Source organism: Bufo gargarizans, chromosome 1 (genome assembly GCF_014858855.1).
Source record: "Bufo gargarizans isolate SCDJY-AF-19 chromosome 1, ASM1485885v1, whole genome shotgun sequence".
Classification (NCBI taxonomy): domain Eukaryota; kingdom Metazoa; phylum Chordata; class Amphibia; order Anura; family Bufonidae; genus Bufo; species Bufo gargarizans.
In genome coordinates, this window is record NC_058080.1 from 494297978 (window position 1) to 494324976 (window position 26999).

General features: G+C 45.3%; 1 protein-coding gene across 1 annotated transcript; it reads right to left on the reverse strand.

Annotated features, from left to right (window-relative positions):
• Positions 1–551: 551 nt before the first annotated feature.
• On the reverse strand, positions 552–25166 carry LRP10 (LDL receptor related protein 10). The gene is made up of 5 exons (XM_044287912.1): positions 25001–25166; positions 11833–11865; positions 7561–8689; positions 7339–7468; positions 552–2296 (listed from the first exon to the last, which is right to left on the reverse strand). The coding sequence occupies exons 1-5, from the start codon at positions 25029–25031 to the stop codon at positions 1733–1735; spliced, it is 1887 nt and encodes a 628-aa protein (XP_044143847.1). The 5' UTR covers positions 25032–25166; the 3' UTR covers positions 552–1732.
• Between the last annotated feature and the right edge of the window lie 1833 nt (positions 25167–26999).

The following is a 26999-nucleotide window of genomic DNA, read 5'->3' on the forward strand; positions in this document are numbered from 1 at the left end:
GGTTACAAAGCAGCTCAATGCATGGTCAAAACTGCTGATAAACTCCCCTTAAAGGAAACCTGTCACCATGATTTTGCGCATAATGCTGGGGACATGGGCTGCTAAATGGCCGCTAGCACATCTGCAGTACCCAGGTCCCATAGCTCTCTGCGCTTTTATTGTGTTAAAAAAAAACGTTTTGATCGATATGCAAATTACCTGATATGAGTCCTGTAGCCGGAGAGGAGTCAAGCGGAAAGGAGCCCAGCATCGCCCCGCGTCCTCCGAATCTCCTCCTTGCTGGCTGACGTCACAGAGCTGGAGCGCCGAAATCTCGCAATGCGCGAGCTAGCGCATGTGCAGTGTCGGCATCATGTTCATTCCCTGTACTGGCATCAGCACAGGGAACGAACTGCGCATCGCGAGATTTCGGGCGGTGCTGGGCTCCTTTCCGCTTGACTCATCTCCGGATACAGGACTCATATCAGGTCATTTGCATATCAATCAAAACGTTTTTTAACACAATAAAAGCGCAGAGAGCTATGGGGACTGGGTACTGCAGATGTGCTAGTGGCCATCTAGCAGCCCATGTCCCCAGCTCTATGCACAAAATCCTGGTGACAGGTTTCCTTTAAAAGGGTTCTGCCACTAATAACACTTAGCCCCCATACACAAGATAGGGGATTAGGGTTAGATCGCTGGAGGTTGGTCCCCAGCAATTACTGTACTGCTCCATGAGAATGGAGCGGTGGTGCGCATGTGTGTCCTCCACTCCTTTCCTCAGCAGTCCCATAGAAGTGAATGGAGTGGAGGATGCATATGCTCACCACTGATTCAGTCTCATGGGGCAATTTATCAGAGGGCAGTGTGTCCCTCCTGTGCAGATCTGCAAAGAAAAGTATATATACCTGCCTTTCCTACCCTGGCTCCCTTCTCCTGTGCTCTCCAATCTATGCTGCTCTGCTCGGGTTCCTGGATGTAAACTTCTGGTTTGACACTGCAGTGATGGCCTGCTTCCCTTGCATCATCTGTGGACCATTTGTCATGATGCAGTTCGCCACTGCAGCCAGTGATTGGCTGCAGCGGCATCAAAACGGAATTTTATATCCTAGGACATTAGCGGAGCAGCAAAAGCCAGAGGGCGCAAACGCCGGAAACCAGTGTTGGGAAGCAGATAAGTATGCTTCCCTTGGCAGCTCTCTGCCCAGGAGGAGGGGGTTTGCGAAAACACCCCAAACAAACAATCCCTTTACATAAATGTGCTCCATGGTCTTTACAATGAAGTGGTGAAGCTGTTGACTGCCAAACAGCCAAACTGGGAATGTAGCTCTGGGCTATAACGCAGACTGTTATTAAGGAACAGTACAAGATACAAAATGCAGTGTACAAAGCTACTGAACTGTGTAGACAGATTGTATCCATATATAAATTGTATACTGGTGTCCCAAGGCAGATATCCAAGTGAAAACTGTGGTATGCCTTCACAAAAACGAAATTGCACTGAACAAAGCTCTTGAGTTACACTGAATCTTAATAACTGCAGCACTGGCGATGCACTCAGCTCCGGTTCTTTAGATGCGAGACATCAGGGTCTCTGCACAATGCTGATGGATCTTAGAATTTATCAAGTCCATGTCATCTAATTTGATCTTCACTAAGCTTCAAGCACTGATCACAGCAACTTGCATACAAACTCTCACAAAACCTTTCCCTATGTGCAAATTTTGAAGGAGAGGATAGGGTAGAAGCTATGCTAACATAAAATTAACCTCACATCTCCTGCTGCTTCATCATAGCCTTCAGCAAGTGGCAACAACAGCATTTCATCCTCGTCTTCAGCTCCTTCCAGTCCTAGTGCGTCCTGCCCAAACCTCTCCCCTCTTGTTCCATTCAAAAGATGATCTGCACTAGGCGGGTGCAAGACCCTTTCTCGCACCACTTGCAACACGCCCATCATAAGTCCACTCCTATCCTCCACCGAGCAGGGGTGCTGGGAAGAAGCTGAAGGCTCAGTCATGGAAACTGAATAACCAGGAGAATCTAAAGGAGTCTTCACTGGAAGTAGTGGAGCAGAGGTATGATCACTGTTTTCTGATGTCTGCTGTGAAGGATCAGTGTTTGGATTCTGAGATGGTTCGGTTTGTGTCCCCTGAGTTCGGGGAGGGAGAAGACCCCATCTGCGAAGTCTTCTGAGAAGGCGCCTAACAGGGCGTGGGGGGCGATGCCTAGGAGGTAGTTCATTTAGGCCACCAGCAGGAAGAGGTGGTGCCTGATGTAAGAACTGTAGTAGACTGCGAAGGTTTCCCATGAACGTGCCCTATGATAAAAACAAAACGAAGGTCATTATCTATTATTCCCCTTTTTAGTGTTAAAAGTCTTTTTATATAAGAATGAATATTAAAAGCAAAAGTAAAATATCTACATTTTAGATTTTTACTAAAGTCTTTAAAATAAAATGCATAGCTGTGAATCACTAGAACACATGATCAGGGTACATTTAAAGGGAACCTGTCATCATGAAAATGCAGTGTAAGCTGCGGGCAGCATGTTATAGAGCAGATTAATATAACGTTTTATGTGAAAAGATTCAGTAGAACATGCATTTCATTCTGCGCATTGAAGTCCAGGAGGCGGTCCTATCAGTGCTTGACAGCTGTGTATAACAGTCATAGAGCATTCACTTCAAAAGCCCAGAAGGAGCAGGAATAGACATTAATACTAAATCTTTTCCTATAAAACTATATCTGCTCAGCTCCTCCTGCTCTATAACATGTTGCTTGCAGAATAATTTACATTTTCAAGGTGACAGGTTCCCTTTAAATAGGACCTTTCATGGGTCCAGACATTATGAAATAAGTAGCATGTTATGTAGGCCATAGAGCAGGGATCTAAGATCGTTTAATATTTTTTCTGGGCGCCGCTCCGCTCGCCCGCTGTGCCCATTGCATTCTTCCGCCTGGTATGCTAATAAATAGCATCGGTACAGGGAGGAGGAGACTGCCCTGTTTCTCAATGGGCGTCTCCTTCTCCCTGGCTGTAGCGCGGTCCATTCACAAAGGACAGCGTCACAGCAAGGGAGAAAAAAAAATATAAAAAAAACTCACCTTCTCCCTGGCTGCGACGCTCTCCGCTGTGAGCTAGCTAGTTCAGAACAGCCTTGATGGCAGGCAATTTGTCAAAACGACCATCCAGCTTCTCTTACTCCAATGATGTCCCGCCCTATCACAGTCTGTCAACTGAGCAAAATGTCTTTGAGCGAGTTGTAGAGGCATGTCTAACAGTGAACGATCTCTCATCAGGAGGTACGCTACCCAGAAGTAGCCTCTGAGAGCCTTTTTTATAGAGCAGCGGGGGAAGCCCTTCTATGCCATCTTGTGGCAAGACTCGGGGTCTAATCAGAGCTTACCCGTAATCAACTTTTTAACACCTCTTTTCACGTGCCAAGTAAATAGTAAATCTCCCCATGGGTGCTGAAAGGCTCCCTAATACAGCCCTGTCAGTCAGTGGTACTGATCCAATTAGGGTACCTTCATATACAGGTTTTTGTTGGTGTTTTTCCGCACTTTCGTATTTTTAGTAGTGTTTTTGGCAGAAGAAAACCCACCACCTCCAGATGTTCGTTGAAGGTCTATGGGAAGCATGAAACACAGGATACCAGTGTTTTTGGTCATTAGGTGGTGTTTTTCTTTCTTTCTTTTCAAAAATGCAGCATGCTGTAGCTCTTAGTTCTTCTTGCCATGAGTAACCAACTATTGGTAAGACACACTGTCTGCAAAAAAATGCCAGAAAAACTCCCCCAAGAAACTCTCAGATTTGATGAGCAGTTTCTGGTAGACGCTCTTATTTAAAACGCTCATTGGCTCATCATGGTACCTGTCACTACTGGGAGGGGGGGTTAATACATACACAGAAATGCCATTGTATAGTGATCCTTATGCTGTTCACACAAGCATTATGGCTTTCTTTCGGCAACTATTTTAGTGATCCAAAAAAACATAAAAAAGACTTTGCCACAAAACGTTCCTGTTTTTTTGGCGATGTCCTATAAAGTATCGATAATATGCCATCTATTGCTAGTAATATAACACTTCCAGGATAAAAAAAATAGGTAAGTCCACAGCAAGTGCATCTGTATACCAGTAGATGGATTCATTTTGACAGACAGAGCGTATTCCAGGAGGCACAGCTTCTGTCTTCCTTTACAGGTATAATTGCTAGTTATTAAAATGATTGGTAGTGTCAGTGTGGGCCACTCACTGGGAATGACTGTGTGCGCTCTTCTTCCTTTTTATCCTCCTCTCGGTGTCTGTTTCTATTCTGAACCACTCTCGTAGGTGTTCATATTTATGCATCTTCTGCCTCCATCAAGCGAGCAATCTCCCTGTGCCCCATCCTCCTGTTATTTCCTGCCAGTTTCACATTTGCAGTTTTGGAAGATCTCAGGTCAGTTTTGGATGCATGGCAAGGACAGCAAACCCTTTCCTCATATATTGCAGTGACAAATATTAACTGCTCAGGGTGGAATATACAGTACAGGAAAAAGATGAAAAATGCCACTGAAGGGTTGCTTTTTTCCTAGGACAACTGAACTATAATGTAATCAGATTTTCCCATGGTGCACACTAGAATTATTCTTGGAAATGGAGAAATACTGTGTTGTTGGCCATATACATTATTATAATTACCAAGCACTACTGATGGCCATACGGAACATACACTATTAAAATAATCAGTCCCAACTAATTTAGGGTACTTTCACAGCGGTTTTCTTTTCCGGTATTGAGTTCCGTCACAGGGGCTCTATACCGGGGGAAAAGAAAGATCAGTTTTACCTTAATGCATTCTCATTCTGCAGTTTTCTCTCCGGCCAAAAATCCTGAACACTTTCCGGAATGCCAGATCAGGCATTAATTTCCATTGAAATGCATTAATGCTGGATCTGGCCCCAAGTGTTCGGGAAAAATGAATCCAGTTTTGCGGTCTGTGAATGCGCAGACCTTTAAAATTGAGAAAAATAAATAAATACCGGATCCGTTTTTTACGGATTCTCAACCGGAAAGACGGATCCGGTATTGCAATGCATTTGTGAGACGGATCCACATCTGGATCAGTCTCACAAATGCATCCGTTTGCCGGATCCGGCAGGCAGTTGCGGTGACGGAACTGCCTGTGGGAATCCTCTGCCGCAGGTGTGAAAGTACCCTTAAACTTGTTCCATTTCAGAAAAACGTCAGGTAGCATTTCCTTTCATGTTGCAGATTATTACCCCTTTTCAGCTTCTTTTTTCCCCCTTTGGTCATTACTGACTGACCCTCTTTACCCAATGATATTGGGGTGAGATTTGCAGGTTAAAGGGTTGTCTCATCGCAGTCCACCACTTTTACTTTGGAGCCACTGTGGTAATCTGTTGACCACCAGGGGTTCAAGCTGTTTTGGGAAGTTGCAGCCAGCCAAGCGTTTGAGTGGTCACGGCATAGGACATGCAGTATTGCACAGTGGCCATTCAGATCCCTTTATATTCCTCTCCTAGTTCTTGGTAACATATATTTGGTAAGTTAAAACGAAAAAGGGTGAAAAGGAATCCAGTGTGTAAAACTCTGGATAGGCTGAACTAGATTTGTGTGCAGAAAGTCAGCCGCGTTTTACAGTACCAGTGCAAATTAACCCATGGTGTGGAATTTAAGATCTGCAGCATGTCAATTTCTGCTGTGGATTTCACCCTTTGCAATCTGTAAATTGAGATCAGCTGCAAATCTGCCGCAAAATCCGCAACAAATTTGCAGAAAACAGCAAAATATGGCAGAGAAATCTAGGGAGAAAATTCCTCTGTGATGGCTGTACCTCAACTTGTGTGTTACTCATCTACACCTCTGTTCACTGAGCTTTGTAGTCCTGTCCCCATTAGTGATTGACAGCCTTCCATACATCACTGTGTAGACCGATAGCTGTCAATCATGGATAAGGACCACCCCTATAACTCCTTAGGGCCGCTTCACACGAGCGGATGCCGTGCGTGGCATCCGCTCCGTGAAAGAGTGCCAAGACCCGCTGCAGACTGCAGAGGCACGGGGCAGTAACATGACTGTTAATGCTCCGTGCCTCTCTGTGATCTCTTTACTACGAAATCACAGTGACAACTGTGATTTCGTAGGAAGGAGATCACAGAGAGGCACGGAGCATTAACAGTCATGTTACTGCTCCGTGCCTCTGCAGTCTGCAGCGGGTCTTGGCACTCTTTCACGGAGCGGATGCCACGCACGGCATCCGCTCGTGTGAAGCGGCCCTTAGGGTACTTTCACACTTGCGTTTTTCTTTTCCGGCACTGAGTTCCGTCAAAAGGGCTCAATGCCGGAAAAGAACTGATCCGTTATATCCCCATGCATTCTGAATGGAGAGCAATCCGTTCAGGATGCATCAGGATGTCTTCAGTTTAGTCATTTTGACTGATCAGGCAAAAGATAAAACCGCAGCATGCTACAGTTTTATCTCCGGCGAAAAAAACTGAAGACTTGCCTGAATGCATTTTTTTCCACAGGAATTTATTAGTGCCGGATCCGGCATGCAAAATACCGGAATGCCGGATCCGTGAAAAAAGGTTAAAAAAAATTAATGCCGGATCCGTTTTGCCGGATGACACTAGAAAGACGGATCTGGCATTTCAATGCATTTTTCTGACTGATCAGGATCCTGATCAGTCTTACAAATGCCATCAGTTTGCATACGTTTTGCCGGATCACTCTGCCGCAAGTTTAGCCAAGAAAGAGCAGAAATATAACTAAATATTAAATACATGTTATACTTGATGTTTTCTACATATGGGAAAATCCAAGCAAATAGACCTCTAGCACAATTCCTTTAAAATATCACATCGCATATCGTTATCGCAATTTTTAGGGCCCTAATCGCAATCGCACAAAATTCCCATATCGTGCAGCCCTACTCCCTATCCACGGGAGAATGGATAGGAATCAGACCAGTGGGGCCCCTGCTGATCACAAGAATAGGGTCCGTGCTCCCCTATCTGAATGGAGCGGCTGGATACACATGCACTCTGCCAATCCATTCAACTCTATGAAGCTGCTGAGATAGCTGAGCCCTTGTACTCTGCTATCCCCAGCAGCCTCATAGATTGTAATGGATTGCCAGACATGCATGCGTGTCTGCTGTTCTATTTAAATTGGAAACACAAGCAACTGTTCTCATGATCAGCAGGGGCCCCAGTGGTCCGACACCTGCAAATCTGACACTTACACCCCCCCCCTCATCCTGTGGATAGGGAATACGTTGTTGTCATAGGACAAGCCCTTTAAATGTAGACAGGCATATTAAAACAAGCAAATGTGTAGCATGTACACTCACGTCACTAGGACTCTCAGTGGGAAAGTCATCTACAGGTGGTATAGCTCCTTGAGCTATTAACTGGCCGTAGGATGGTGGTGCTTGCTGCTGGATCAATTCTGCATCCATACGGGATAAAGGTGCGAAAATGCTGTGGAAAAACAACACAGTAAAAAACTGTTCGCTTTTCTGTGAAGGTCTGAATGTTGTCTAGAAAATCCTTATACTACGACTGATGCTCACCTATACTCGCGTGCTCGTGAGGTATAGAGACGGCACGTACATCCTAATGCTACCACGAGCAAAGTAGCACATATCAAGCTTCCTATAACAGCAGCAGCGATCACTTTACGGGGAAGTATGTAGCCACAGTTCTTCTCGTCACTTCCATCCCGACAATCAGCTTGCCCATCACATACCCAGGCTTCATACACACAGCGCTCCAAATCACAATGGAAGCCGCCAGGCTGACAACCACGACAACCTTTTTCATCTGTGTTATCTTGGCAAGAAGTTTGGTAATTACACCTCTCACTAATGGGGTAACAGCCACGACTTGAAGCACATGGAAAGTGCCCCTCAGGACAATTAGTACAATTAACTTCATCTCTGCCATTGGCACAGTCCCAGATTCCATCGCAACGTTGAGAGTCTGAAAAACAGCCACCGCCAATCTCCACCCCATCATTCCATAAAATACCTGGACTGGAGCCACAAGGTTGGTCCCAAGGAAGGCAGTAGCCTTGTATCCGATAAGTGGCATTAAAGCCTCTGGGCTGAACTGATGGAAACCATCCACTGTTGGTGTTAAAGCCAGGAAGATGAAATCGAGACGGTGCTGATCCCATTCGGTCAGAAAAGTGAGGACCAGGGTCGTGGTTCTCATTGCTGGGAAATCTCAAGCCAGAGTCATAGGGTACAGAGGAATCAATATTAGGATAACGGTGGATATTTGTGTTGTACTGATATATAACAGTTACTCTGCCACCTACAGACTCTACTGTGACAGACTTGCCATTGCTCTGGTAGGACAAGGCACGAAGAAGGTGTGAAGAATCTCCATTGCCATTTTCATAAACTGTGAGTGCATCGTGCTCAGAAAGCTGCAATGAAGAAAATTGCAAAGCAAGTCCACGGCTATCCTCAGAATCAATAAGCCAACGGCAATGAAATGGTGAAGCAGAGGGTGGAGGACCTGGATATCCAGGAGAAGAGAAGACGCCATAAAAATCTTTCAGGTTAAAGTTGCAGTATGAAGAACATAATATTTCATCAGATTTATCCTTGCAGTCATAAGACCCATCACAAACAGAAATTGGTGGAAGACAGCCAGAGTCGCACTGAAAGAAACCTGGTTGGCAGGCTGATGAGTCTGCAAGACAAGAAAAACTGGTTAATCCTACCCCAGCTTCCTTATTTCGTAATTTTCAAGACGGAATACATGCTTAAGAAGTCTCATAATGCAAGAAAGTCAATATTCACACCCAACAGTTGGCAGGTGGTACTTTATGATGCCAGATACATAACGTTATGAACTCCTCAGTTGCTTAGTACACTGCAAATATATTCAAAAATTAGATTAAATCCTCTGATTAATTTCTTACAACACTATATAGTAAGAGACATCTGTAAAGCCTTATAGAATATGCTAGCACCAACACCTCCTATAAGCCTTTGTTGCTAGTGAGCAGAGGTTACGGACATGGGTGCTGATATTCTAAATTGGGTGATCCAAGACGGGGGCAAATAAATATTGCTGTATAGCAACACATAATTTTCTGTGATTAGCTTGGGAAGTACATTAATTTTATGGTAACATCCCTGGGCTCCATAGCAGTAAAGAGGTTAGTATCTGCATCCCTGATGGCCTAGGGCAGAATAGGATTCATGTCAGTATCTCTAGTGGTCTAGGGCAGAGAAAGGTTTAATTTTGCATATTAAGTGTCTAGTGCAGGGATGGCCAACCTGAGGCTCTCCAGCTGTTGCAAAACTACAACTCCCAGCATGCCCAGACTACCTACAGCATGCATGCTCAACCTGCGGCCTTCCAGCTGTTGTAAAACTACAACTCCCACAATGCCCTGCTGTAGGCTGTTAGGGCATGCTGGGAGTTGTAGTTTTGCAACAGCTGGAGGGCTGCAGGTTGAGCATGCCTGACCTACAGCTATCAGCCTACAGCAGGGCATGGTCGGAGTTGTAGTTTTGCAACAGCTCGAGAGCCGCAGGTTGGCCATGCCTGGTCTAGTGGGTTACACACCCTCCAGGGTCCAATGTTGTCCTGAAGCAGGAAGGTTGTTATGACCCCTCACATTACACATTACTCCTATGTTCCCCTGTGTTAGAGAGACTGTTATCCATACTTCTGTGTTACTTCTCTCCACACAGACTGTTCCCCGTGCTATGCCCCTGTTCTCACAGCCTGCTCAGTAAGGCCTTAGGCCTAGTTCACACGAACGTATGGCTTTTATAGTTTTTTGTGGTGGTCTGTTTTTCACGGATCCGTTGTTTTTCCGTTTCCGTTCCGTTTTTCCGTATGCCATGTACAGTATACAGTAATTACATTAAAAAATTGGGCTGGGCATAGCATTTTCAATAGATGGTTCAGAAAAAAAACGGAACGGATACGGAAGACATACAGATGCATTTCCGTATGTGTTCCGTTTTTTTTGCGGACCAATTGACTTGAATTGAGCCACGGAACGTGATTTGCGGGCAATAATAGGACATGGAAAAAATGTGGGGGGGTTCAGTCAGCACAACCCTGTATGCAGGGTATAATAGGACATGTTCTATCTTTCAACGGAACGGAAAAGGAATGCATACGTAGTACATTCCGTTTTTTTGCGGAACCATTGAAATGAACGGTTCAGTATACGGAACACAAAAAAACGGCCCGTACACTCCAAAAAAAAAAAAAAAAAAAAAAAAAAAACACGTTCATGTGAACTAGGCCTTATTCAAACGAACATAGCAGATTTGCGTCCGTAAAAATAAATTAATTGAATGCCCCTTTTTTCATCAGTTTTCATTGGGCATTTCTTAGCAATGGACACATGAAAAGCAGATAGGTCCAACACCCTGGCAATTAGCTGGCGCTGGGACTACATAGCTGGCGCTGGGACTACACGGCTCCTAGATCCGTCCACTAGAGAAAATGGACAGCGGTACAGTTCTGGCGCTGGAGCTACAGAAGAACCGCTGGCAGATCCCCCCCGTAACAGATATTGATGGCCTAACCGAGGATTATTAAAGTACTGGAAAACCCCCTTTAATTGGCGAGTCAGGTGTACAAAAATGGATCAGAACAGGGCGTGCAGCGAGTTTCTTGCAACAGAAGCACAGTCTTTTGGGAAAAAAAGGAAAGGGATGTGTGAACAGCTCCACTGACTTGTTTGGGTCCGTCTGCTCTCCATTGTTAAAGCAGACAGCACATGGAGGTGAAATACGTCCATGTGAATAAGGCTAAAACAGTCGGCCGTTTATTTGGATAGGGCATTTAAGAGATACAAAATAAGTGGGGGTTACATTATTGTATGTGTGTTTTATGAAATGTATATTCATTTCTAAAAAGATTTTTTTGTATTACTTATACTGGCATACTTACGTATGTCAGTATATTGACCCTGTATCAAGGTAAAGGCGCAGCCCTAACCCGCTTTTACAAAAGACAGCCCTGGGGTCCACATCGGGTTCTTGGCAGCCTCAGAAATCATCAGTCACCACAGTGGCAAATTTACGGATCCACTAGATCAGTGCCACAAACAGGCTCGACTGCTGGTATAGCAGTTTTCTCAGATCCTGGCGGTCAACGTTCATGTGATCACCTAGAGGGAACAGTATATAAAGACACCGCAACTACTTGAGGGCTCCGACCTACCATTACACCACAGTGCACTACACCACAAGTATATAGACAAGCTGTAAAAACATTATTTCACCAAAAATACAGCTAAGGCTACTTTCACACTAGCGTTCGTCGGTCCGCTCGTGAGCTCCGTTTGAAGGGGCTCACGAGCGGACCCGAACGCAGCCGTCCAGCCCTGATGCAGTCTGAATGGAGCGGATCCGCTCAGACTGCATCAGTCTGGCGGCGTTCAGCCTCCGCTCCGCTCGCCTCCGCACGGACAGGCGGACAGCTGAACGCTGCTTGCAGCGTTCGGGTGTCCGCCTGGCCGTGCGGAGGCGTGCGGATCCGTGCGGATCCGTCCAGACTTACAATGTAAGTCAATGGGGACGGATCCGTTTGAAGATGCCACAATGTGGCTCAATCTTCAAGCGGATCCGTCCCCCATTGACTTTACATTGAAAGTCTGGACGGATCCGTCCGAGGCTATTTTCACACTTAGCTTTTTTTTTGCCATTTTAATGCAGACGGATCCGTTCTAAACGGAGCCTCCGTCTGCATTATTATGAGCGGATCCGTTCAGAACGGATCCGCCCGAACGCTAGTGTGAAAGTAGCCTAAATAGCCTTATAACATCTCCACTGTCCTTCTTTGTCAAGTTCCAAACTTACCATAAACAGAACCTTTTATGAATGCGAGATGTCCTAGAAGGAAAGCAAACAGAAGTTAAGTACAAGGAAAGAGTCACTCCAGGCCTACAAAGTACAACGCACAGTAATCAGGGTAAATTCACATGTCGCAGATTGGTTGCGGAAATTTTTGTGGCTGAAAAATCTTTCCCAATCATCTGAAGAGGGTTGTTTCTGTAAGTACGTGTATGGATTTCTACAGATTCTCATTAATGGATCAGTCACGGAAATGCCTGCATCATATCGGCCGTGTGTGAAAATACTTAGGCCCCTTTCACACGGGCGAGTATTCAGCGCGGATGCAATGCGTGAGTTGAACGCATTTCACCCGCACTGAATACCGACCCATTCATTTCTATGGGGCTGTTCACATGAGCGGTGATTTTCACGCATCACTTGTGCGTTGCGTGAAAATCGCAGCATGCTCCTCTTTGTGCGTTTTTCACGCAATGCCGGCCCATAAAAGTGAATGGGGTTGCGTGAAAATCGCAAGCATCGGCAAGCAAGTGCGGATGCTGTGCGATTTTCACGCACGGTTGCTAGGAGACGATCGGGATGGAGACCCAATCATTATTATTTTCCCTTATAACATGGTTATAAGGGAAAATAATGGCATTCTGAATACAGAATGCATAGTCAAATAGCACTGGAGGGGTTAAAAAAATAAATAAAAATAATTTAACTCACCTTAGTCCACTTGATCGCGCAGCCGGCATCTCGTCTGTCTCCTTTGCTGAACAGGACCTGTGGTGACGTCACTCCGGTCATCACATGTTCCATCACATGATCTTTTACCATGGTGATGGATCATGTGATTACCGGAGTGACGTCACCACAGGTCCTGTTCAGCAAAGGAGACAGAAGAGATGCCGGGCTACGCGATCAAGTGGACTAAGGCGAGTTAAATTATTATTTTTTTAACCGCTCCAGCGCTATTTTACTATGCATTCTGTATTCAGAATGCTATTATTTTCCCTTATAACCATGTTATAAGGGAAAATAATACAATCTACAGAACACCGATCCCAAGCCCGAACTTCTGTGAAGAAGTTCGGGTTTGGGTACCAAACACGCGCAATTTTTCTCACGCGAGTGCAAAACGCATTACAATGTTTTGCACTCGCGCTGAAAAATTGTGCGTGTTCCCGCAACGCACCCGCACATTTTCCCGCAACGCCCATCTGAAAGAGGCCTTAAAGGTCCTGTTCACATTGGCATTTTAGGCTACTTTCACACTTGCGTTCGGGGCTCCGCTTGCGAGTTCCGTTTAAAGGCTCTCACAAGCGGCCCCGAACGGATCCGTCCAGCCCTAATGCATTCTGAGTGGATGCGGATCCGCTCAGAATGCATCAGTCTGGCACAGTTTGTCCTCCGCTCGGCTCAGCAGGCGGACACCTGAACGCTGCTTGCAGCGTTCGGGTGTCCGCCTGGCCGGGTGGAGGCAAACGGATCCGTCCAGACTTACAATGTAAGTCAATGGGGACAGATCCGTTTGAAGTTGACACAGTATGGTGCAATTTTCAAACGGATCCGTCCCCCATTGACTTTCAATGTAAAGTCAAAACGGATCCGTTTGCACTATCATGAACATTTTTTTTTTTTTTTTTTTCATGGTAATGCAAACGGATCCGTTCTGAACGGATCTAAGCGTTTGCATTATAGGTGCGGATCCGTCTGTGCACCAGACAGATCCGCTCCGAACGAAGTGTGAAAGTAGCCTTAGCTTTCCATCACAGGTTTTGGTCTTTTTGGCAGCAGGAACAGCATCATCTGTAGTTTGAATCTTCTGTCAAAAAGACCAAAATCCTGAGGGCTCATGCTCACAAACGTATTTTCTTTCCGTGTCCTGTTCCGTTTTTTTGGTGGACTGTATGCAGAACCATTCATTTCAATGGATTCATTTCATATTTCCGTTACCCAAAAAAATAGAACATGTCCTATTATTGTCCGCATTACAGACAAGGATAGGACTGTTCTATTAGGAGCCAGCTGTTCCATTCCAAAATACATATGGTCGTGTGCATGAGCCCTAAAACAGACCAGTCATGGCTGTTATGAACAAAGGCTGTGAAGCATGTGTGAACACCGCCCTAACCCTTAATATTGTAGATGGCTCAGATTTCCAAGCAGATCCGTGCGCTCTACAATTGGACTCAATAGGGAAATTACGGGAATCCCTTGTCGGGACAGTAAAGAAACCATATATTTATGGCCTATCCTATGGCTAGGCCATAAATTCATGTTTTAGAGATAGCCCCTTTAAGTACAAGTAGGAAATCTACCGAATTTGGTGACTACATGCTCCTGTGGACAGGATGTTTTCAGGTCATTCTGAAAAACCAACCCTACAAAGCTCATCAGGTCCCCATTACACCAGATTAATGCAATTATACGCAACTTAATGATATAATTACATTACCAGCGCCTATAAAAAGAATCAGTCCTCCTAGGACTTCAAGTTTCACGGTGCAACACTGAATCACAGTGGATTTCATCAGACGTCTTCCCCGCTGATCATGGCGTTTTATTAACTGCTTACATTCCCTATATAGTAGAAACTGGAGCATCTATTGTTATAGCCATGATGCGCCATTTATCTATCACTCCTACTAGAAGTTTAAGAATGAATTGCCAGCAGGCCGCAATAAAGGTCCAGCTGGCTGTTACCATTTAGGAGGGGTGTCCCTGCACAATCCAACCAGTGCTGCCCGTTCCAGACTGTGCAAAGAAATGCCTACAACTGGGCCCTTTCCTGCAGGCTGAAGGCAATTCATTCATAGGCTTCTAGCAGGAATAATAGAGGAATTGCACTACATATAGTTATATCAAATGATGCACCAGTATAGTTATTACATGGGAAATGCAAGTCATTATTAATACAGACATGTCAGGAAAGGTGACAGGTCCTCTTTAACACCTTAAGGACCAGGCCATTTTTTGCAAATCTGACATGTGTCACTTTATGTGGTGATAACTTTAAAACGCTTTTACTTATACAGGCCATTCTGAGACTGTTTTCTCATCACATATTGTACTTAATGACAGTGGTAAAAATCGAGTCAAAAAATTTCATTTTTATTTATTAAAAAATACCAAAAATTTGGAAAAATTAGCAAATTTCCTAATTTCAATTTCTCTACCTATAATACATAGTAATACCTCCAAAAATAGTTATTACTTTACATTCCCCATATGTCTACGTCATGTTTGGATCATTCCCGCCTTTTATGCAAATTAACATAAGAGTCATATCTTACTTGTGTGACCAGAGAAGAGTCATATTTTCAAGCTCTGACTCATCTCAGGTTCATTTGCATATGTATCAAATAGGTGTTTTTTTTTACACAATAAAAGCACACAGAGCTATGGGGACTGGGTATTGCTGATGTGCTAGTGGCCATCTAGCAACCCATGTCCTCAGCTCTATACACAAAATCCCGGTGACAGGTTCCCTTTAAACACCCTTAATGACCAGACCACTTTTTACAATTCTGCACTACACTACTTTCACCGGTTTATTGCTCGGTCATGCAACTTACCACCCAAATGAATTTTACCTCCTTTTCTTCTCACTAAGGCTACTTTCACACTAGCGTTCGGCTGTCCGCTCGTGAGCTCCGTTTGAAGGGGCTCACGAGCGGACCCGAACGCTTCCGTCCAGCCCTGATGCAGTCTGAATGGATGCGGATCCGCTCAGACTGCATCAGTCTGGCGGCGTTCAGCCTCCGCTCCGCTCGCCTCCGCACGGACAGGCGGACAGCTGAACGCTGCTTGCAGCGTTCGGGTGTCCGCCTGGCCGTGCGGAGGCGTGCGGATCCGTCCTAGACTTACAATGTAAGTCAATGGGGACGGATCCGTTTGAAGATGCCACAATATGGCTCAATCTTCAAGCGGATCCGTCCCCCATTGACTTTACATTGAAAGTCTGGACGGATCCGTCCGAGGCTATTTTCACACTTAGCTTTTATATGCCAAAATAATGCAGACGGATCCGTTCTGAACGCTAGTGTGAAAGTAGCCTAATAGAGCTTTCATTTGGTGGTATTTCATTGCTGCTGACATTTTTTTTTTTTTGTTATTAATCAAAATTTAACGGTATTCCGTGAGGGGCATGGCGAGTTCCTTGAATTTTTTATTTTTTGTCACAGGTTAGTGGAATATGAGACTTTGTAAGAAAAAAAATAAAAATCATCATCATTTTCCGCTAACTTGTGACAAAAAATAAAAAATTCTAGGAACTCGCCATGCCCCTCACGGAATACCTTGGGGTGTCTTCTTTCCAAAATGGGGTCACTTGTGGGGTAGTTATACTGCCCTGGCATTTTAGGGGCCCTAATGCGTGAGTAGTTTGAAATCAAAATGTGTAAAAAATGCCCTGTGAAATCCTAAAGGTGCTCTTTGGAATGTGGGCCCATTTGCCCATCTAGGCTGCAAAAAAGTGTCACACATGTGGTATCGCCGTACTCAGAAGAAGTAGGGCAATGTGATTTGGGGTGTCATTTTACATATACCCATGCTGGGTGAGAGAAATATCTCGGCAAAAGACAACTTTTCCCATTTGTTTTATACAAAGTTGGCATTTGACCAAGATATTTATCTTACCCAGCATGGGTATATGTAAAATGACACCCCAAAACACATTCCCCAACTTCTCCTGAGTACGGCGATACCACATGTGTGACACTTTTTTTGCAGCCAAGATGCGCAAAGGGGCCCAAATTCCTTTTAGGAGGGCATTTTTAGACATTTGGATCCAGGACGACTTCTCACGCTTTAGGGCCCCTAAAATGCCAGGGCAGTATAAATACCCCACATGTGACCCCATTTTGGAAAGAAGACACCCCAAGGTATTCAATGAGGGGCATGGCGAGTTCATAGAAGATTTTTTTTTTGGGCACAAGTTAGCGGAAATTTTATTTTTTTCTCACAAAGTCTCCCTTTCCGCTAAGGCTACTTTCACACTAGCGTTCAGAGTGGATCCGTCTGAGACGGATCCGCTCATATAATGCAGACGGTGGCTCCGTTCAGAACGGATCCGTCTGCATTATATTGTAAAAAAATTTCTGTGTGAAAGTAGCCTAAACGGATCCGTCCAGACTTTTACATTGAAAGTCAATGGGGGACGGATCCGTTTGAAGATTGAGCCATATTGTGTCATCTTCAAACGGATCCGTCCCCATTGACTTACATTGTAAGTCTGGACGGATCCACACGCCTCCGCACGGCCAGGCGGACACCTGAACGCTGCAAGCAGCGTTCAGGTGTCAGCCTGCTGAGCAGAGCGGAGGCTGAACGCTGCCAGACTGATGCATTCTGAGCGGATCCGCGTCCACTCAGAATGCATTAGTGCTGGACGGATGCGTTCGGGGCCGCTTGTGAGCCCCTTCAAACGGAGCTCACAAGCTGACACCCGAACGCTAGTGTGAAAGTAGCCTAACTTGGGACAAAAAGTTCAATCTTTCATGGACTCAATATGCCCCTCAGCCAATACCTTGGGGTGTCTTTTTTCCGAAATGGGGTCACATGTGGGGTATTTATACTACCCTTGCATTTTAGGGGCCCTAAAGCGTGAGAAGAAGCCTGGAATATAAAATGTCTAAAAAAATTTACGCATTTGGATTCCATGAGGGGTATGGTGAGTTCATGTGAGATTTTATTTTTTGACACAAGTTAGTGGAATATGAGACTTTGTAAGAAAAAACAACAAAAATATCAATTTCCGCTAACTTGTGCCAAAAAAAATTCTAAATGGAGCCTTACAGGGGGGTGATCACCCCATATAGACTCCCTGATCACCCCCCTGTCATTGATCACCCCCGTGTAAGGCTCCATTCAGAGGTCCGTATGTTTTTTTTTTGCGGATCCACGGATCGGATCCGCAAAACACATACGGACATCTGAATGGAGCCTTACAGGGGGGTGATTAATGACAGGGGGGTGATCAGGGAGTCTATATGGGGTGATCACCCCCCTGTAAGGCTCCATTCAGACGTCCGTATGTGTTTTACGGATCCGCAAAACACATACGGACGTCTGAATGGAGCCTTACAGGGGGGTGATCAGGGAGTGTATATGGGGTGATCACCCCCCTTTCATTGATCACCCCGCTGTAAGGCTCCATTCAGACGTCCGTATGTGTTTTGCGGATCCGTAAAACACAGACGGACGTCTGAATGGAGCCTTACAGGGCGGTGATCAATGACAGGGGGGTGATCAGGGAGTCTATATGGGGTGATTAGGGGTTAATAAGTGACGGGGGGGGTGTAGTGTAGTGTGGCGATTGATGCTACTTATTACTGAGCTGCCTGTGTCCTCTGGTGGTCGACCCAAGCAAAAGGGACCACCAGAGGACCAGGTAGCAGGTATATTAGACGCTGTTATCAAAACAGCGTCGTATATACCTGTTAGGGGTTAAAAAAAAAAAAAAAATCGCATCTACAGCCTGCCAGCGAACGATCGCTGCTGGCAGGCTGTAGATCCACTCGCTCACCTTCCGATCCTGTGAACGCGCGCGCCTGTGTGCGCGCGTTCACAGGAAGTCTCGCGAGATGACACATAGATGCGTCACTCTGCCTGAGACAGCCACCTCCGGACCGCGATCCTGCGTTAGGCGGTTAAGGACCAGTTCAGGTCTTAAGTCACTTTGTGAGGCTTGCATAATAGAAACCACCCCAAAACGACACCATTTTAGAAACTACACCCCTCAAGGTATTCAAAACTGATTTTTACAAACTTTGTTAACCCTTTAGGTGTTCCACAAGAATTAATGGAAAATGGAGATGACATTTCAGAATTTCACTTTTTTGGCAGATTTTCCATTTTATTGAATTTTTTTTCTGCTAATAAAGCAAGGGTTAAGAGCCAAACAAAACTCAATATTTATTACCCCGATTCTGTAGTTTACAGAAACACCCCATATGTCGTCGTAAACTGCACACGGCAGGGGGCAGAAGGAAAGGAACGCTATATGGTTTTTTGAAGGCAGATTTCACTGGAATAATTTTAATTTGCCGTATCACATTTGAAGACCCTCTGATGCACCCCTAGAGTATAAACTCCAATAAAAGACCCCATTTTGGAAACTACGGGATAAGGTGGCAGTTTTCTTGGTACTATTTTAGGGTACATATGATTTTTGGTTGCACTATATTACACTTTTTGTGAGGCAAAGTAACAAAAAAAAAAAAAAATAGATGTTTTGGCACCGTTTTTTTTTTTTTTTTTTTTTTTTTTTTATTTACAGTGTTCATCTACCATGTTAGATCATGTGGTATTTTTTATAGAGGAGGTTGTTACGAATGCGACAATACCAAATATGACTTAAAAAATAAATAAAAAATTAGTGTGTCCATATTGAAAATTTTGGGCGACTGTTTTATGTAGGAGCATTTTTTTTTAGGTTTGATTGTTACTATTTTAGTGTGCATATGACTTTTTGATCGCTTGGTATTACACTTTTTGTGATGCAAGGTGACAAAAAAAAAGGCTTTTTTGACACATTTTAAAAAAACATTTTTAGTGTCCATCTGAGGGTCATGTGATATTTTTATACAGCAGGTGCCTATGGACGCTGCAATACCTAATATGTATACTTTTTTTTATTTAAGTTTTACACAATAACAGCATTTTTTAAACAAAAAAAAAATCATGTTTTAGGGCTCTTTCACACTTGCGTTGTTCTTTTCCGGCATAGAGTTCCGTCGTCGGGGCTCTATGCCGGAAGAATCCTGATCAGTTTTATCCCAATGCATTCTGAATGGACAGAAATCCGTTCAGGATGCATCAGGATGTCTTCAGTTCAGGACCGGAATGTTTTTTGGCCGGAGAAAATACCGCAGCATGCTGCGCTTTTTGCTCCGGCCAAAAATCCTGAACACTTGCCGCAAGGCCGGATCCGGAATTAATACCCATTGAAAGGCATTAATCCGACCTTAAGCTAAACGTCGTTTCGGCGCATTACTGGATCCGACGTTTAGCTTTTTCTGAATGGTTACCATGGCTGCCAGGACGCTAAAGTCCTGTTTGCCATGGTAAAGTGTAGTGGGGAGCAGTACACCCACCGTCCGTGCGGCTCCCGGGGAGCTTCAGAGTGACGTCAGTGCACCCCACGCGCATGGATGACGTGATCGCATGGATCACGTCATCCATGCGCATGGGGCGCTCTGACCTCATTCTGGAGCCGCACGGGCGGTAAGTATACCGCTCCCCACTACTACTATGGCAACCAGGACTTTAATAGCGTCCTGGCTGCCATAGTAACACTGAACGCATTTTGAAGACTGATCCGTCTTCAAATGCTTTCAGTTCAATTGCGTTTTTCCGGATCCGGCGTGTAATTCCGGCAAATGGAGTACACAACGGATCCAGACAACCCAAGTGTGAAAGAGCCCTTAGTGTCTCCATATTCTGAAAGCCATAGTCTTTATTTTTTGGGCGACTGTCTGAGGTAGGATATCATTTTTTGTGGGATAAGATGACTGTTTGACACTATTTTGGGGTGCATATGACTTTTTGATCGCTTGCTATTAGACTTTTTGTGATGTAAGGTGACAAAAAATGGCTTTTGACACTTTTTTTTGTTTGATCACACAGCAGTGTTCTCCTTTCCTCTTTCAAAACTGTTGTCTGCACAAATTTTCACTGGCACCCACAATGGCCACTTTCATAGGTTAGTGTAGTTTGCCCACTCTATTCTATACTGAAGAAAAACAACAAAAATATGACAAAATATAGTGGCCCCACAAAGGCAAAGGCAAAAATTATTCTATGAGAGAGTGAGAGGCTGGTCCAAGGCCTCTTTTACACAGGCGTCGCGTGTGAGGGTCGGATAGGATGCCGGTGCGTCGCGGAAAAATCATGCGATTTTGCCTGCGAGTGGGGTGAGTTTTGTATGCAATCGCGCTGCGTTCTTCAGTTTTTTCAGCGCGAGTGCAATGCATTTTGCACATGTGTGAGAAAAAAACGAATGTGGTACGCAGACCCAAACCCGGACTTCTTCACTGAAGTTCGGGTTTGGGTTAGGTATTCTGTTGATTTTAATATTTTCCTTATAACATGGTTATGAGGGAAAATAATAGCATTCTTAATACAGAATGCTAAGTAAATTAGGGATGGAGGGGTTAAAAAAATAAAAATAAAATTGAACTCACCTCATGCACTTGTTTGCGCAGCCCGGCTTGTCTTCTTTCTTGGTGGTGGGCCATGTGATAAGCACAAGTCCTCAAAGAAGAAGAAAGTAGACAAGCCGGGCTGTGCAAACAAGTGAATGAGGCGAGTTCAAATGTATTTATTTTTAACCCCTCCAGCGCTATTGTGCTAAGCATTCTGTATTAAGAATGCTATTATTTTCCCTTATAACCATGTTATAAGGGAAAATAATAAAGATCGGGTCCCCATCCCGATCGTCACCTAGCAACCATGCGTGAAAATCGCACCGCATCCGCACTTGCTTGCAGATGCTTTCGATTTTCACGATGCCCCATTCGCTTCTATGGGGCCTGCGTTGCGTGAAAAACGCACAATATAGAGTATGCTGCGATTTTCAAGCAACGCACAAGTGATACGTGAAAATCACCGCTCATTTGCACAGCCCCATAGAAATGAATGGGTCCGGATTCAGTGCGGGTGCAATGCGTTCACCTCACGCATTGCACCCGCGCGGAATTCTTGTCCGTGTGAAAAGGGCCTGAGGCTTCTTTCACACTAGAGAGTTTTTCATCCGCATGTGATGTGTAGTGAACACACAGCATCCGGGCTGAGTCCTGACCATTCATTTCAAGGTCTGTGCACATGACTGTTTTTCTCGCATCATCTTTGCTTTCAGGAAAAAATGCAGCCTGTTCTATACTGTGCGTTTTTAATACAGTTTTTAACACAGCTTTGACTCCATAGAAGTGAATGGGGCTGGTGTGAAAAACGGAAGTCATCTGGATGCAATGTATTTATCACTGATGTGAAGCCGAGATGTAGATTGTTGTTCTTCTTCAGTTTTTCTTCACGCACGTGAAAAATGCATCTGGATGGTAAAAACACACACGCTGAACGCAATCACAAAAAACTGATTGAACTTGTGTGTAAAACAGTTTTTTCCTGAACAGACCCTGACACAATCTATGTCACTCGTGTGAGAGACGCCTAGGGGTGCAACCCCACGGTCCCGCCAGGCCTAGGCTACCCACAGCAGCCAACAGCTGCACAATTGTACAACATTATGGTGTGACCACTGGTTGCCGTGGCTAGGTCGCATGCGGCCAGCAGTACCATGGGGCTGTACCCTAACACAGCAGACTGAAAAGGACAACGTCTTTCAGGAACACAACTGTCTTGCTACACTACAATCGGATAAATCTGGCCACACACATTAATCTAAAGTGGATCAAAATGGCCGAGACGACCGTTTGTTGGGTGAAATTTTACAATGAACGATCGCTCAGCCGACTAATGACAGACCATCATTGTCTGACTACAAGTAAAAGGAAAAGATCTTTCTCTGAAAGAAGGTCCTCAAAAAGAGCTTTCCTCCATCACCCAGTCTCACTAAACATGTATGGGCAGTCTGAGAAACTAACGCCAATATGGTGTAAAATAGCCATGGTCACCAGTTTGTTCAAATATCAACCAACTTCTATCTAATGAGTATGGCCACTAGGCTTGAGCGAATCATAGATCCAAAGCCGATTTGTTCAAAAACTTGGTAATGTGGTTTCCGTACACCATTAAAATGTATTGGCTCTGTGGAGCTAAAGTTGGTATTGGCCGAACCGTGATGAAGCGGTGCAAAACTCGGGTTGGGCTATGAGTTTTTATGAAATTTTATGTGAATGAAGCAAGTCTTAAATCTTTGCTGATGGCAGTCGTGTGCATGGAGCATTAGGCCCCTTTCGGACGAGTGAGTGTCTCGCTGCAGACTCGCAGCGCAGCACCCAGCCTGACCTCCCAGCACTGCCGGGGTCACATAGCATTATATTGATTTATGACGCTATGTAACCCTTAGAGGTCTGTAATGTATAGTGTAACACTGACGACATTATGTCAGTGTTATCCAATACATTCCAGAACTGTAAGGGTTACATAGCATCATAAATCAATATATTGCTATGTGACCCCAGCAGTGCTGGGAGGTCAGGCTGGGTGCTGCGCTGCGAGTCTGCAGCGAGACACTCCCTCGTCCGAAAGGGGCCGGTTTCACACAGTCAGGCCTTGTTCACATTTCCGTCTTTTACTGACGTGTGCTGTCTGCATATTCTACGGACAGGACACGTACCCATTTATTTCAATGTGAAAAAAAACAACAACACATAGACATGTTCTTTTTTTGGTCCGTGATGTGGTCCAGTCTATGGGGCCGTGAAAATCATGGACACAGCACAGATGGCATCTGTGTTGTGTCTGTTCTTCACTGACCACTGATAGGAGATGCTCTGGAAATTAATTTTCAGCTGAGCAGCATCCGTGGATTACAGATGACTGGGACCCGCAGCTATATCGGGAACAGAGCCCAGCAAAGTGGTGGCTGGAGGACTCCGGTCTGGCCACCACCAAGCGCGCTCCCCATAGAAGTGAATGGGTGCACACAGCACATGACTGGCCACCGCTCCCATTGAATATTTGGACCTTAGGGTACTTTCACACTTGCGGCAGAGGATTCCGGCAGGCATTTCCGTCGCCGGAACTGCATGCCGGATCAGGCAATCCGGACGCAAACGGATGGCATTTGTCAGACGGATCCGGATGTGGATTCGTCTGACAAATGCATTGAAATACCGGATCCGTCTCTCTGGTGTCATCTGGAAAACTGGATCCGTTATTTATATTTTTCACAGATCTGCTCATGCGCGGATCGAAACAACGGACCTGTCAATGCGGCAATTTTAATGTACTTATACATTTTAATGGAATTAATGCCGGATCCGGCATTCCGGCAAGTGTTCAGTATTTTTGGCCGGAGAAAAAAATGCAGCATGCTGCAGTGTTTTCTCCGGCAAAAAAACGTAAGAGGGACTGAACTGATGTATCCTGAACGGATTTCTCTACATTCAGAATGCATTAGGATAAGGGCTTGTTCACACAAAAGGCGGGCCACAATGCACGAACACCGTCCGTGGGGCAGCCGCAGCAGATCGTGGACCCATTCACTTTAATGGGTCCGCAATCCACTCGTTCGGCAAAAAGATAGGACGAAACAACACGGAAGCACTACGGAGTGCTTCCGTAGGATTCCGTTCCGCACCATTCTGCATCTACGGATTTGCGGACTAATTGAAGTGGGTGGGTCCGCATCTGTGATGCAGAATGCCCACGGAACGGTGCCCGTATATTGCGAATCCGCAAATGCAGTCCGCAATACAGCAACAGGACACCTACGGTCGTGTGCAGAAGGCCTAAAACTGATTAGTTTTTTTCCGGTATTGAGCCCGTGACGGAACTCAATACCGGAAAAGAAAAACGCTAGTGTGAAAGTACCCTATCCTTATGTTTTCCCAGGAGATACACCGTCGCCACCGTCTGACATCAGCTTTCTCTGCTCTCCCTATAGAATGCACATACACATGTGTACATGGCGGACAGCTGTCAGACAGTACGGGCAGCTTTACACACGCAGTCATACATCCATAAGGCTACATGCACACGAACGATGTTTGTTTCAGTGTCTGTTCCGTTTTTTTGGCGGATAGGATGTGGACCCATTCATTTCAATGGGTCCGCAAAAAATGCGGACAGCACACGGCGTGCTGTCCGTACCAGTATGTCCGTTCTGTAGTCCCGCAAAAAAAAAATAGAACATGTCCTATTCTTGTCCGTTTTAGGCATTGTTACAATAGATCCGCGAAAAGAAAACAAAAAAAAACGGATGGCATCTGTTTTTGGGTTTTTTTGCGGACCGCAAGACACATACGTGTGCATGTAGCCTATGACAAACTCCTGAGAGATTTATCCAACCCAATAAGAAAAAATGTCCAGCAACCAATCAGATTTCAGTTCTCACTATACAGAGCCTCTTTGGAAGATAAAAGCAGCATTCCGATTGGCTCCTATGAGCAAGCAGGTTCCTATATCAATCTCCACTTCCACCACAGCTATAGAGGGGACTTGTGGGAAGTGGCCTGCCCGGCGACAAGTGTCCACATCACACACAGCTGACAGCTCTTACCGTACAGAAGCAGTGTGAGGAGGAGAGACATGCTGCTCGTCGGAGGATGGTCACTCGCTGATAGTCTCGAGTCTGTCGGACCATTTATCAGACTCCAGGGACTTCTTCACTAACTTTCCCCCCGGTGCTGTGCGCTGTCCTCCCACAGTCTCTTCCTGTTTCTTATTTTTCTCTCCACTTCCTCCTTCCAAAACACGGGTCTCTTCCGTCCCTCTGGCGCCCCCTGCCGGCGCTCCCGCTCTTTACACTTACCAGCTGACTACCACATTCCACATTTGGTGCACTGGTTTCCAGGCCGCCCCACTGGTGTGCCCTTAGGCCCTATCCTAATTGTTCTCAGGTCATGAAACAGAAAAGCTGTGTGGAATGTCTTATTGGGTATCCCAGCAAAGATATTGGTCATATATAGGCTAGATATAGGCAAATGTATGGGGGGATCTGACTGCTGAAACACCTGAGGTGCCCATCCATGGCTAGTCATTCTTTATCAGTGTGTATGGGCGATATAGAAAGAGCCCGCTGCCCATTTACCATATTGGAGATCACAAGCTGCCGTTATCTCATGGAAATGGGCATTTATGACATTGTATTATTACCTCAGGTGACACAAAAACATTCTCACAAAGCTAAGGCTGGCCATACACATTAGATAGTTGTCACGTATCCTTTCTGACCGCTGCACCCGTCCAGAACGGGGTAAGGGGAGAACCCCACTGCCAGACACTTCTGGTGTTGGCAGACCTCCCCAGAACAAAAGGAATCGGCGATTAAAATCCAATCCCACCCCCAACAGTCCTCCGTACACATAAGACGGTGAGCTGGTCCCACCAAAATCAGCGGGTTTGATCTACACTTTTCTGCTGTGTACAGCCAGCTTAAAGGGACGGGGTATTTTTTAAAGGGCATCTGTCAGCACATTCATCCCTGAAGGCCACTGTGTTTGTTCCATGTTCATGTGTGACACCATTGATGAGAAAAATAATCATTAGATATATGCAAATGAGCCTCTAGGAGCAACGGGGGCGTTGCCGTTACACCTAGACGCTCAGTTCTCTCTGCATCTGCTGAGCCCTATGCACTTTGATTGACAGGGCCAGGCAGTGTAAACATCGTCACATCTGGACCTGTCAATCAAAGTGTAGAAGGTGCAGCAATTGCAGAGAGAGCAGAGCTTCTAGGTGTAACAGCAACTCCGCCATTGCTCATAGAGGCTCATATCAAAACAGCATTTTTCTTAGCAACGTGGGCACTTATGAACATGATGTCTTCAGCTGCCAAGCGCACATGTAACAGGTCAGCCAGTTTCATAAGTACAGGCCTGCTGACAGATGCCCTTTAAACTCAGTATTCATAAAAAACTATTTTTTAAAGAATTTTTGGGTCTTTTACTTTTCAGCTATTTCAGTCAGCCCATAGAAGCGAATGGGAGCGGTGGCTGGTCAAGTGTGGTGATCTCCCATTCACTTCTATGAGGAGAGCGCTTGGTGGTGGCTGGACAGGGGTCCTCCAGCCACCACTTTGCGGGACTCCGTTTCCAATATAGGTGCAGGACCTGCACCTATAAGACAATGGAGGCACATCCTAGAGATATGCCCCCATTGTCTGAGATGAGACAACCCTTTTTAAAGGAGTATTCCCATCCTGGACTTTTATGGCATATCCACGGAAAAGTTTGATAGATGCCTCTGGGAGCCACATCTATCTCAGGAAGGGGCCCCATACACTGCTGCTCTTGGCTGTCCTCAGGACTCCAGCAGAGGTGAATGGAGAGAGCCATGCATGTGCAGCCACCTCTCTGTAGACTGCAGCGAGCATACAGAGCCCTGTTCTGAGACAGAAGAAGGGTCCAGAGATGGGACCTGTATCTATTGGACTTCATGGCATATTCTGTGGATATGAGATGTGAATATACTGAGATGTCAATAGCCCTTTAAAGGAGTTGTGCCAGAATGAAAATGATCTCCTATCCACAAGCTCTGATTGGTAGGGTTCTGACTGC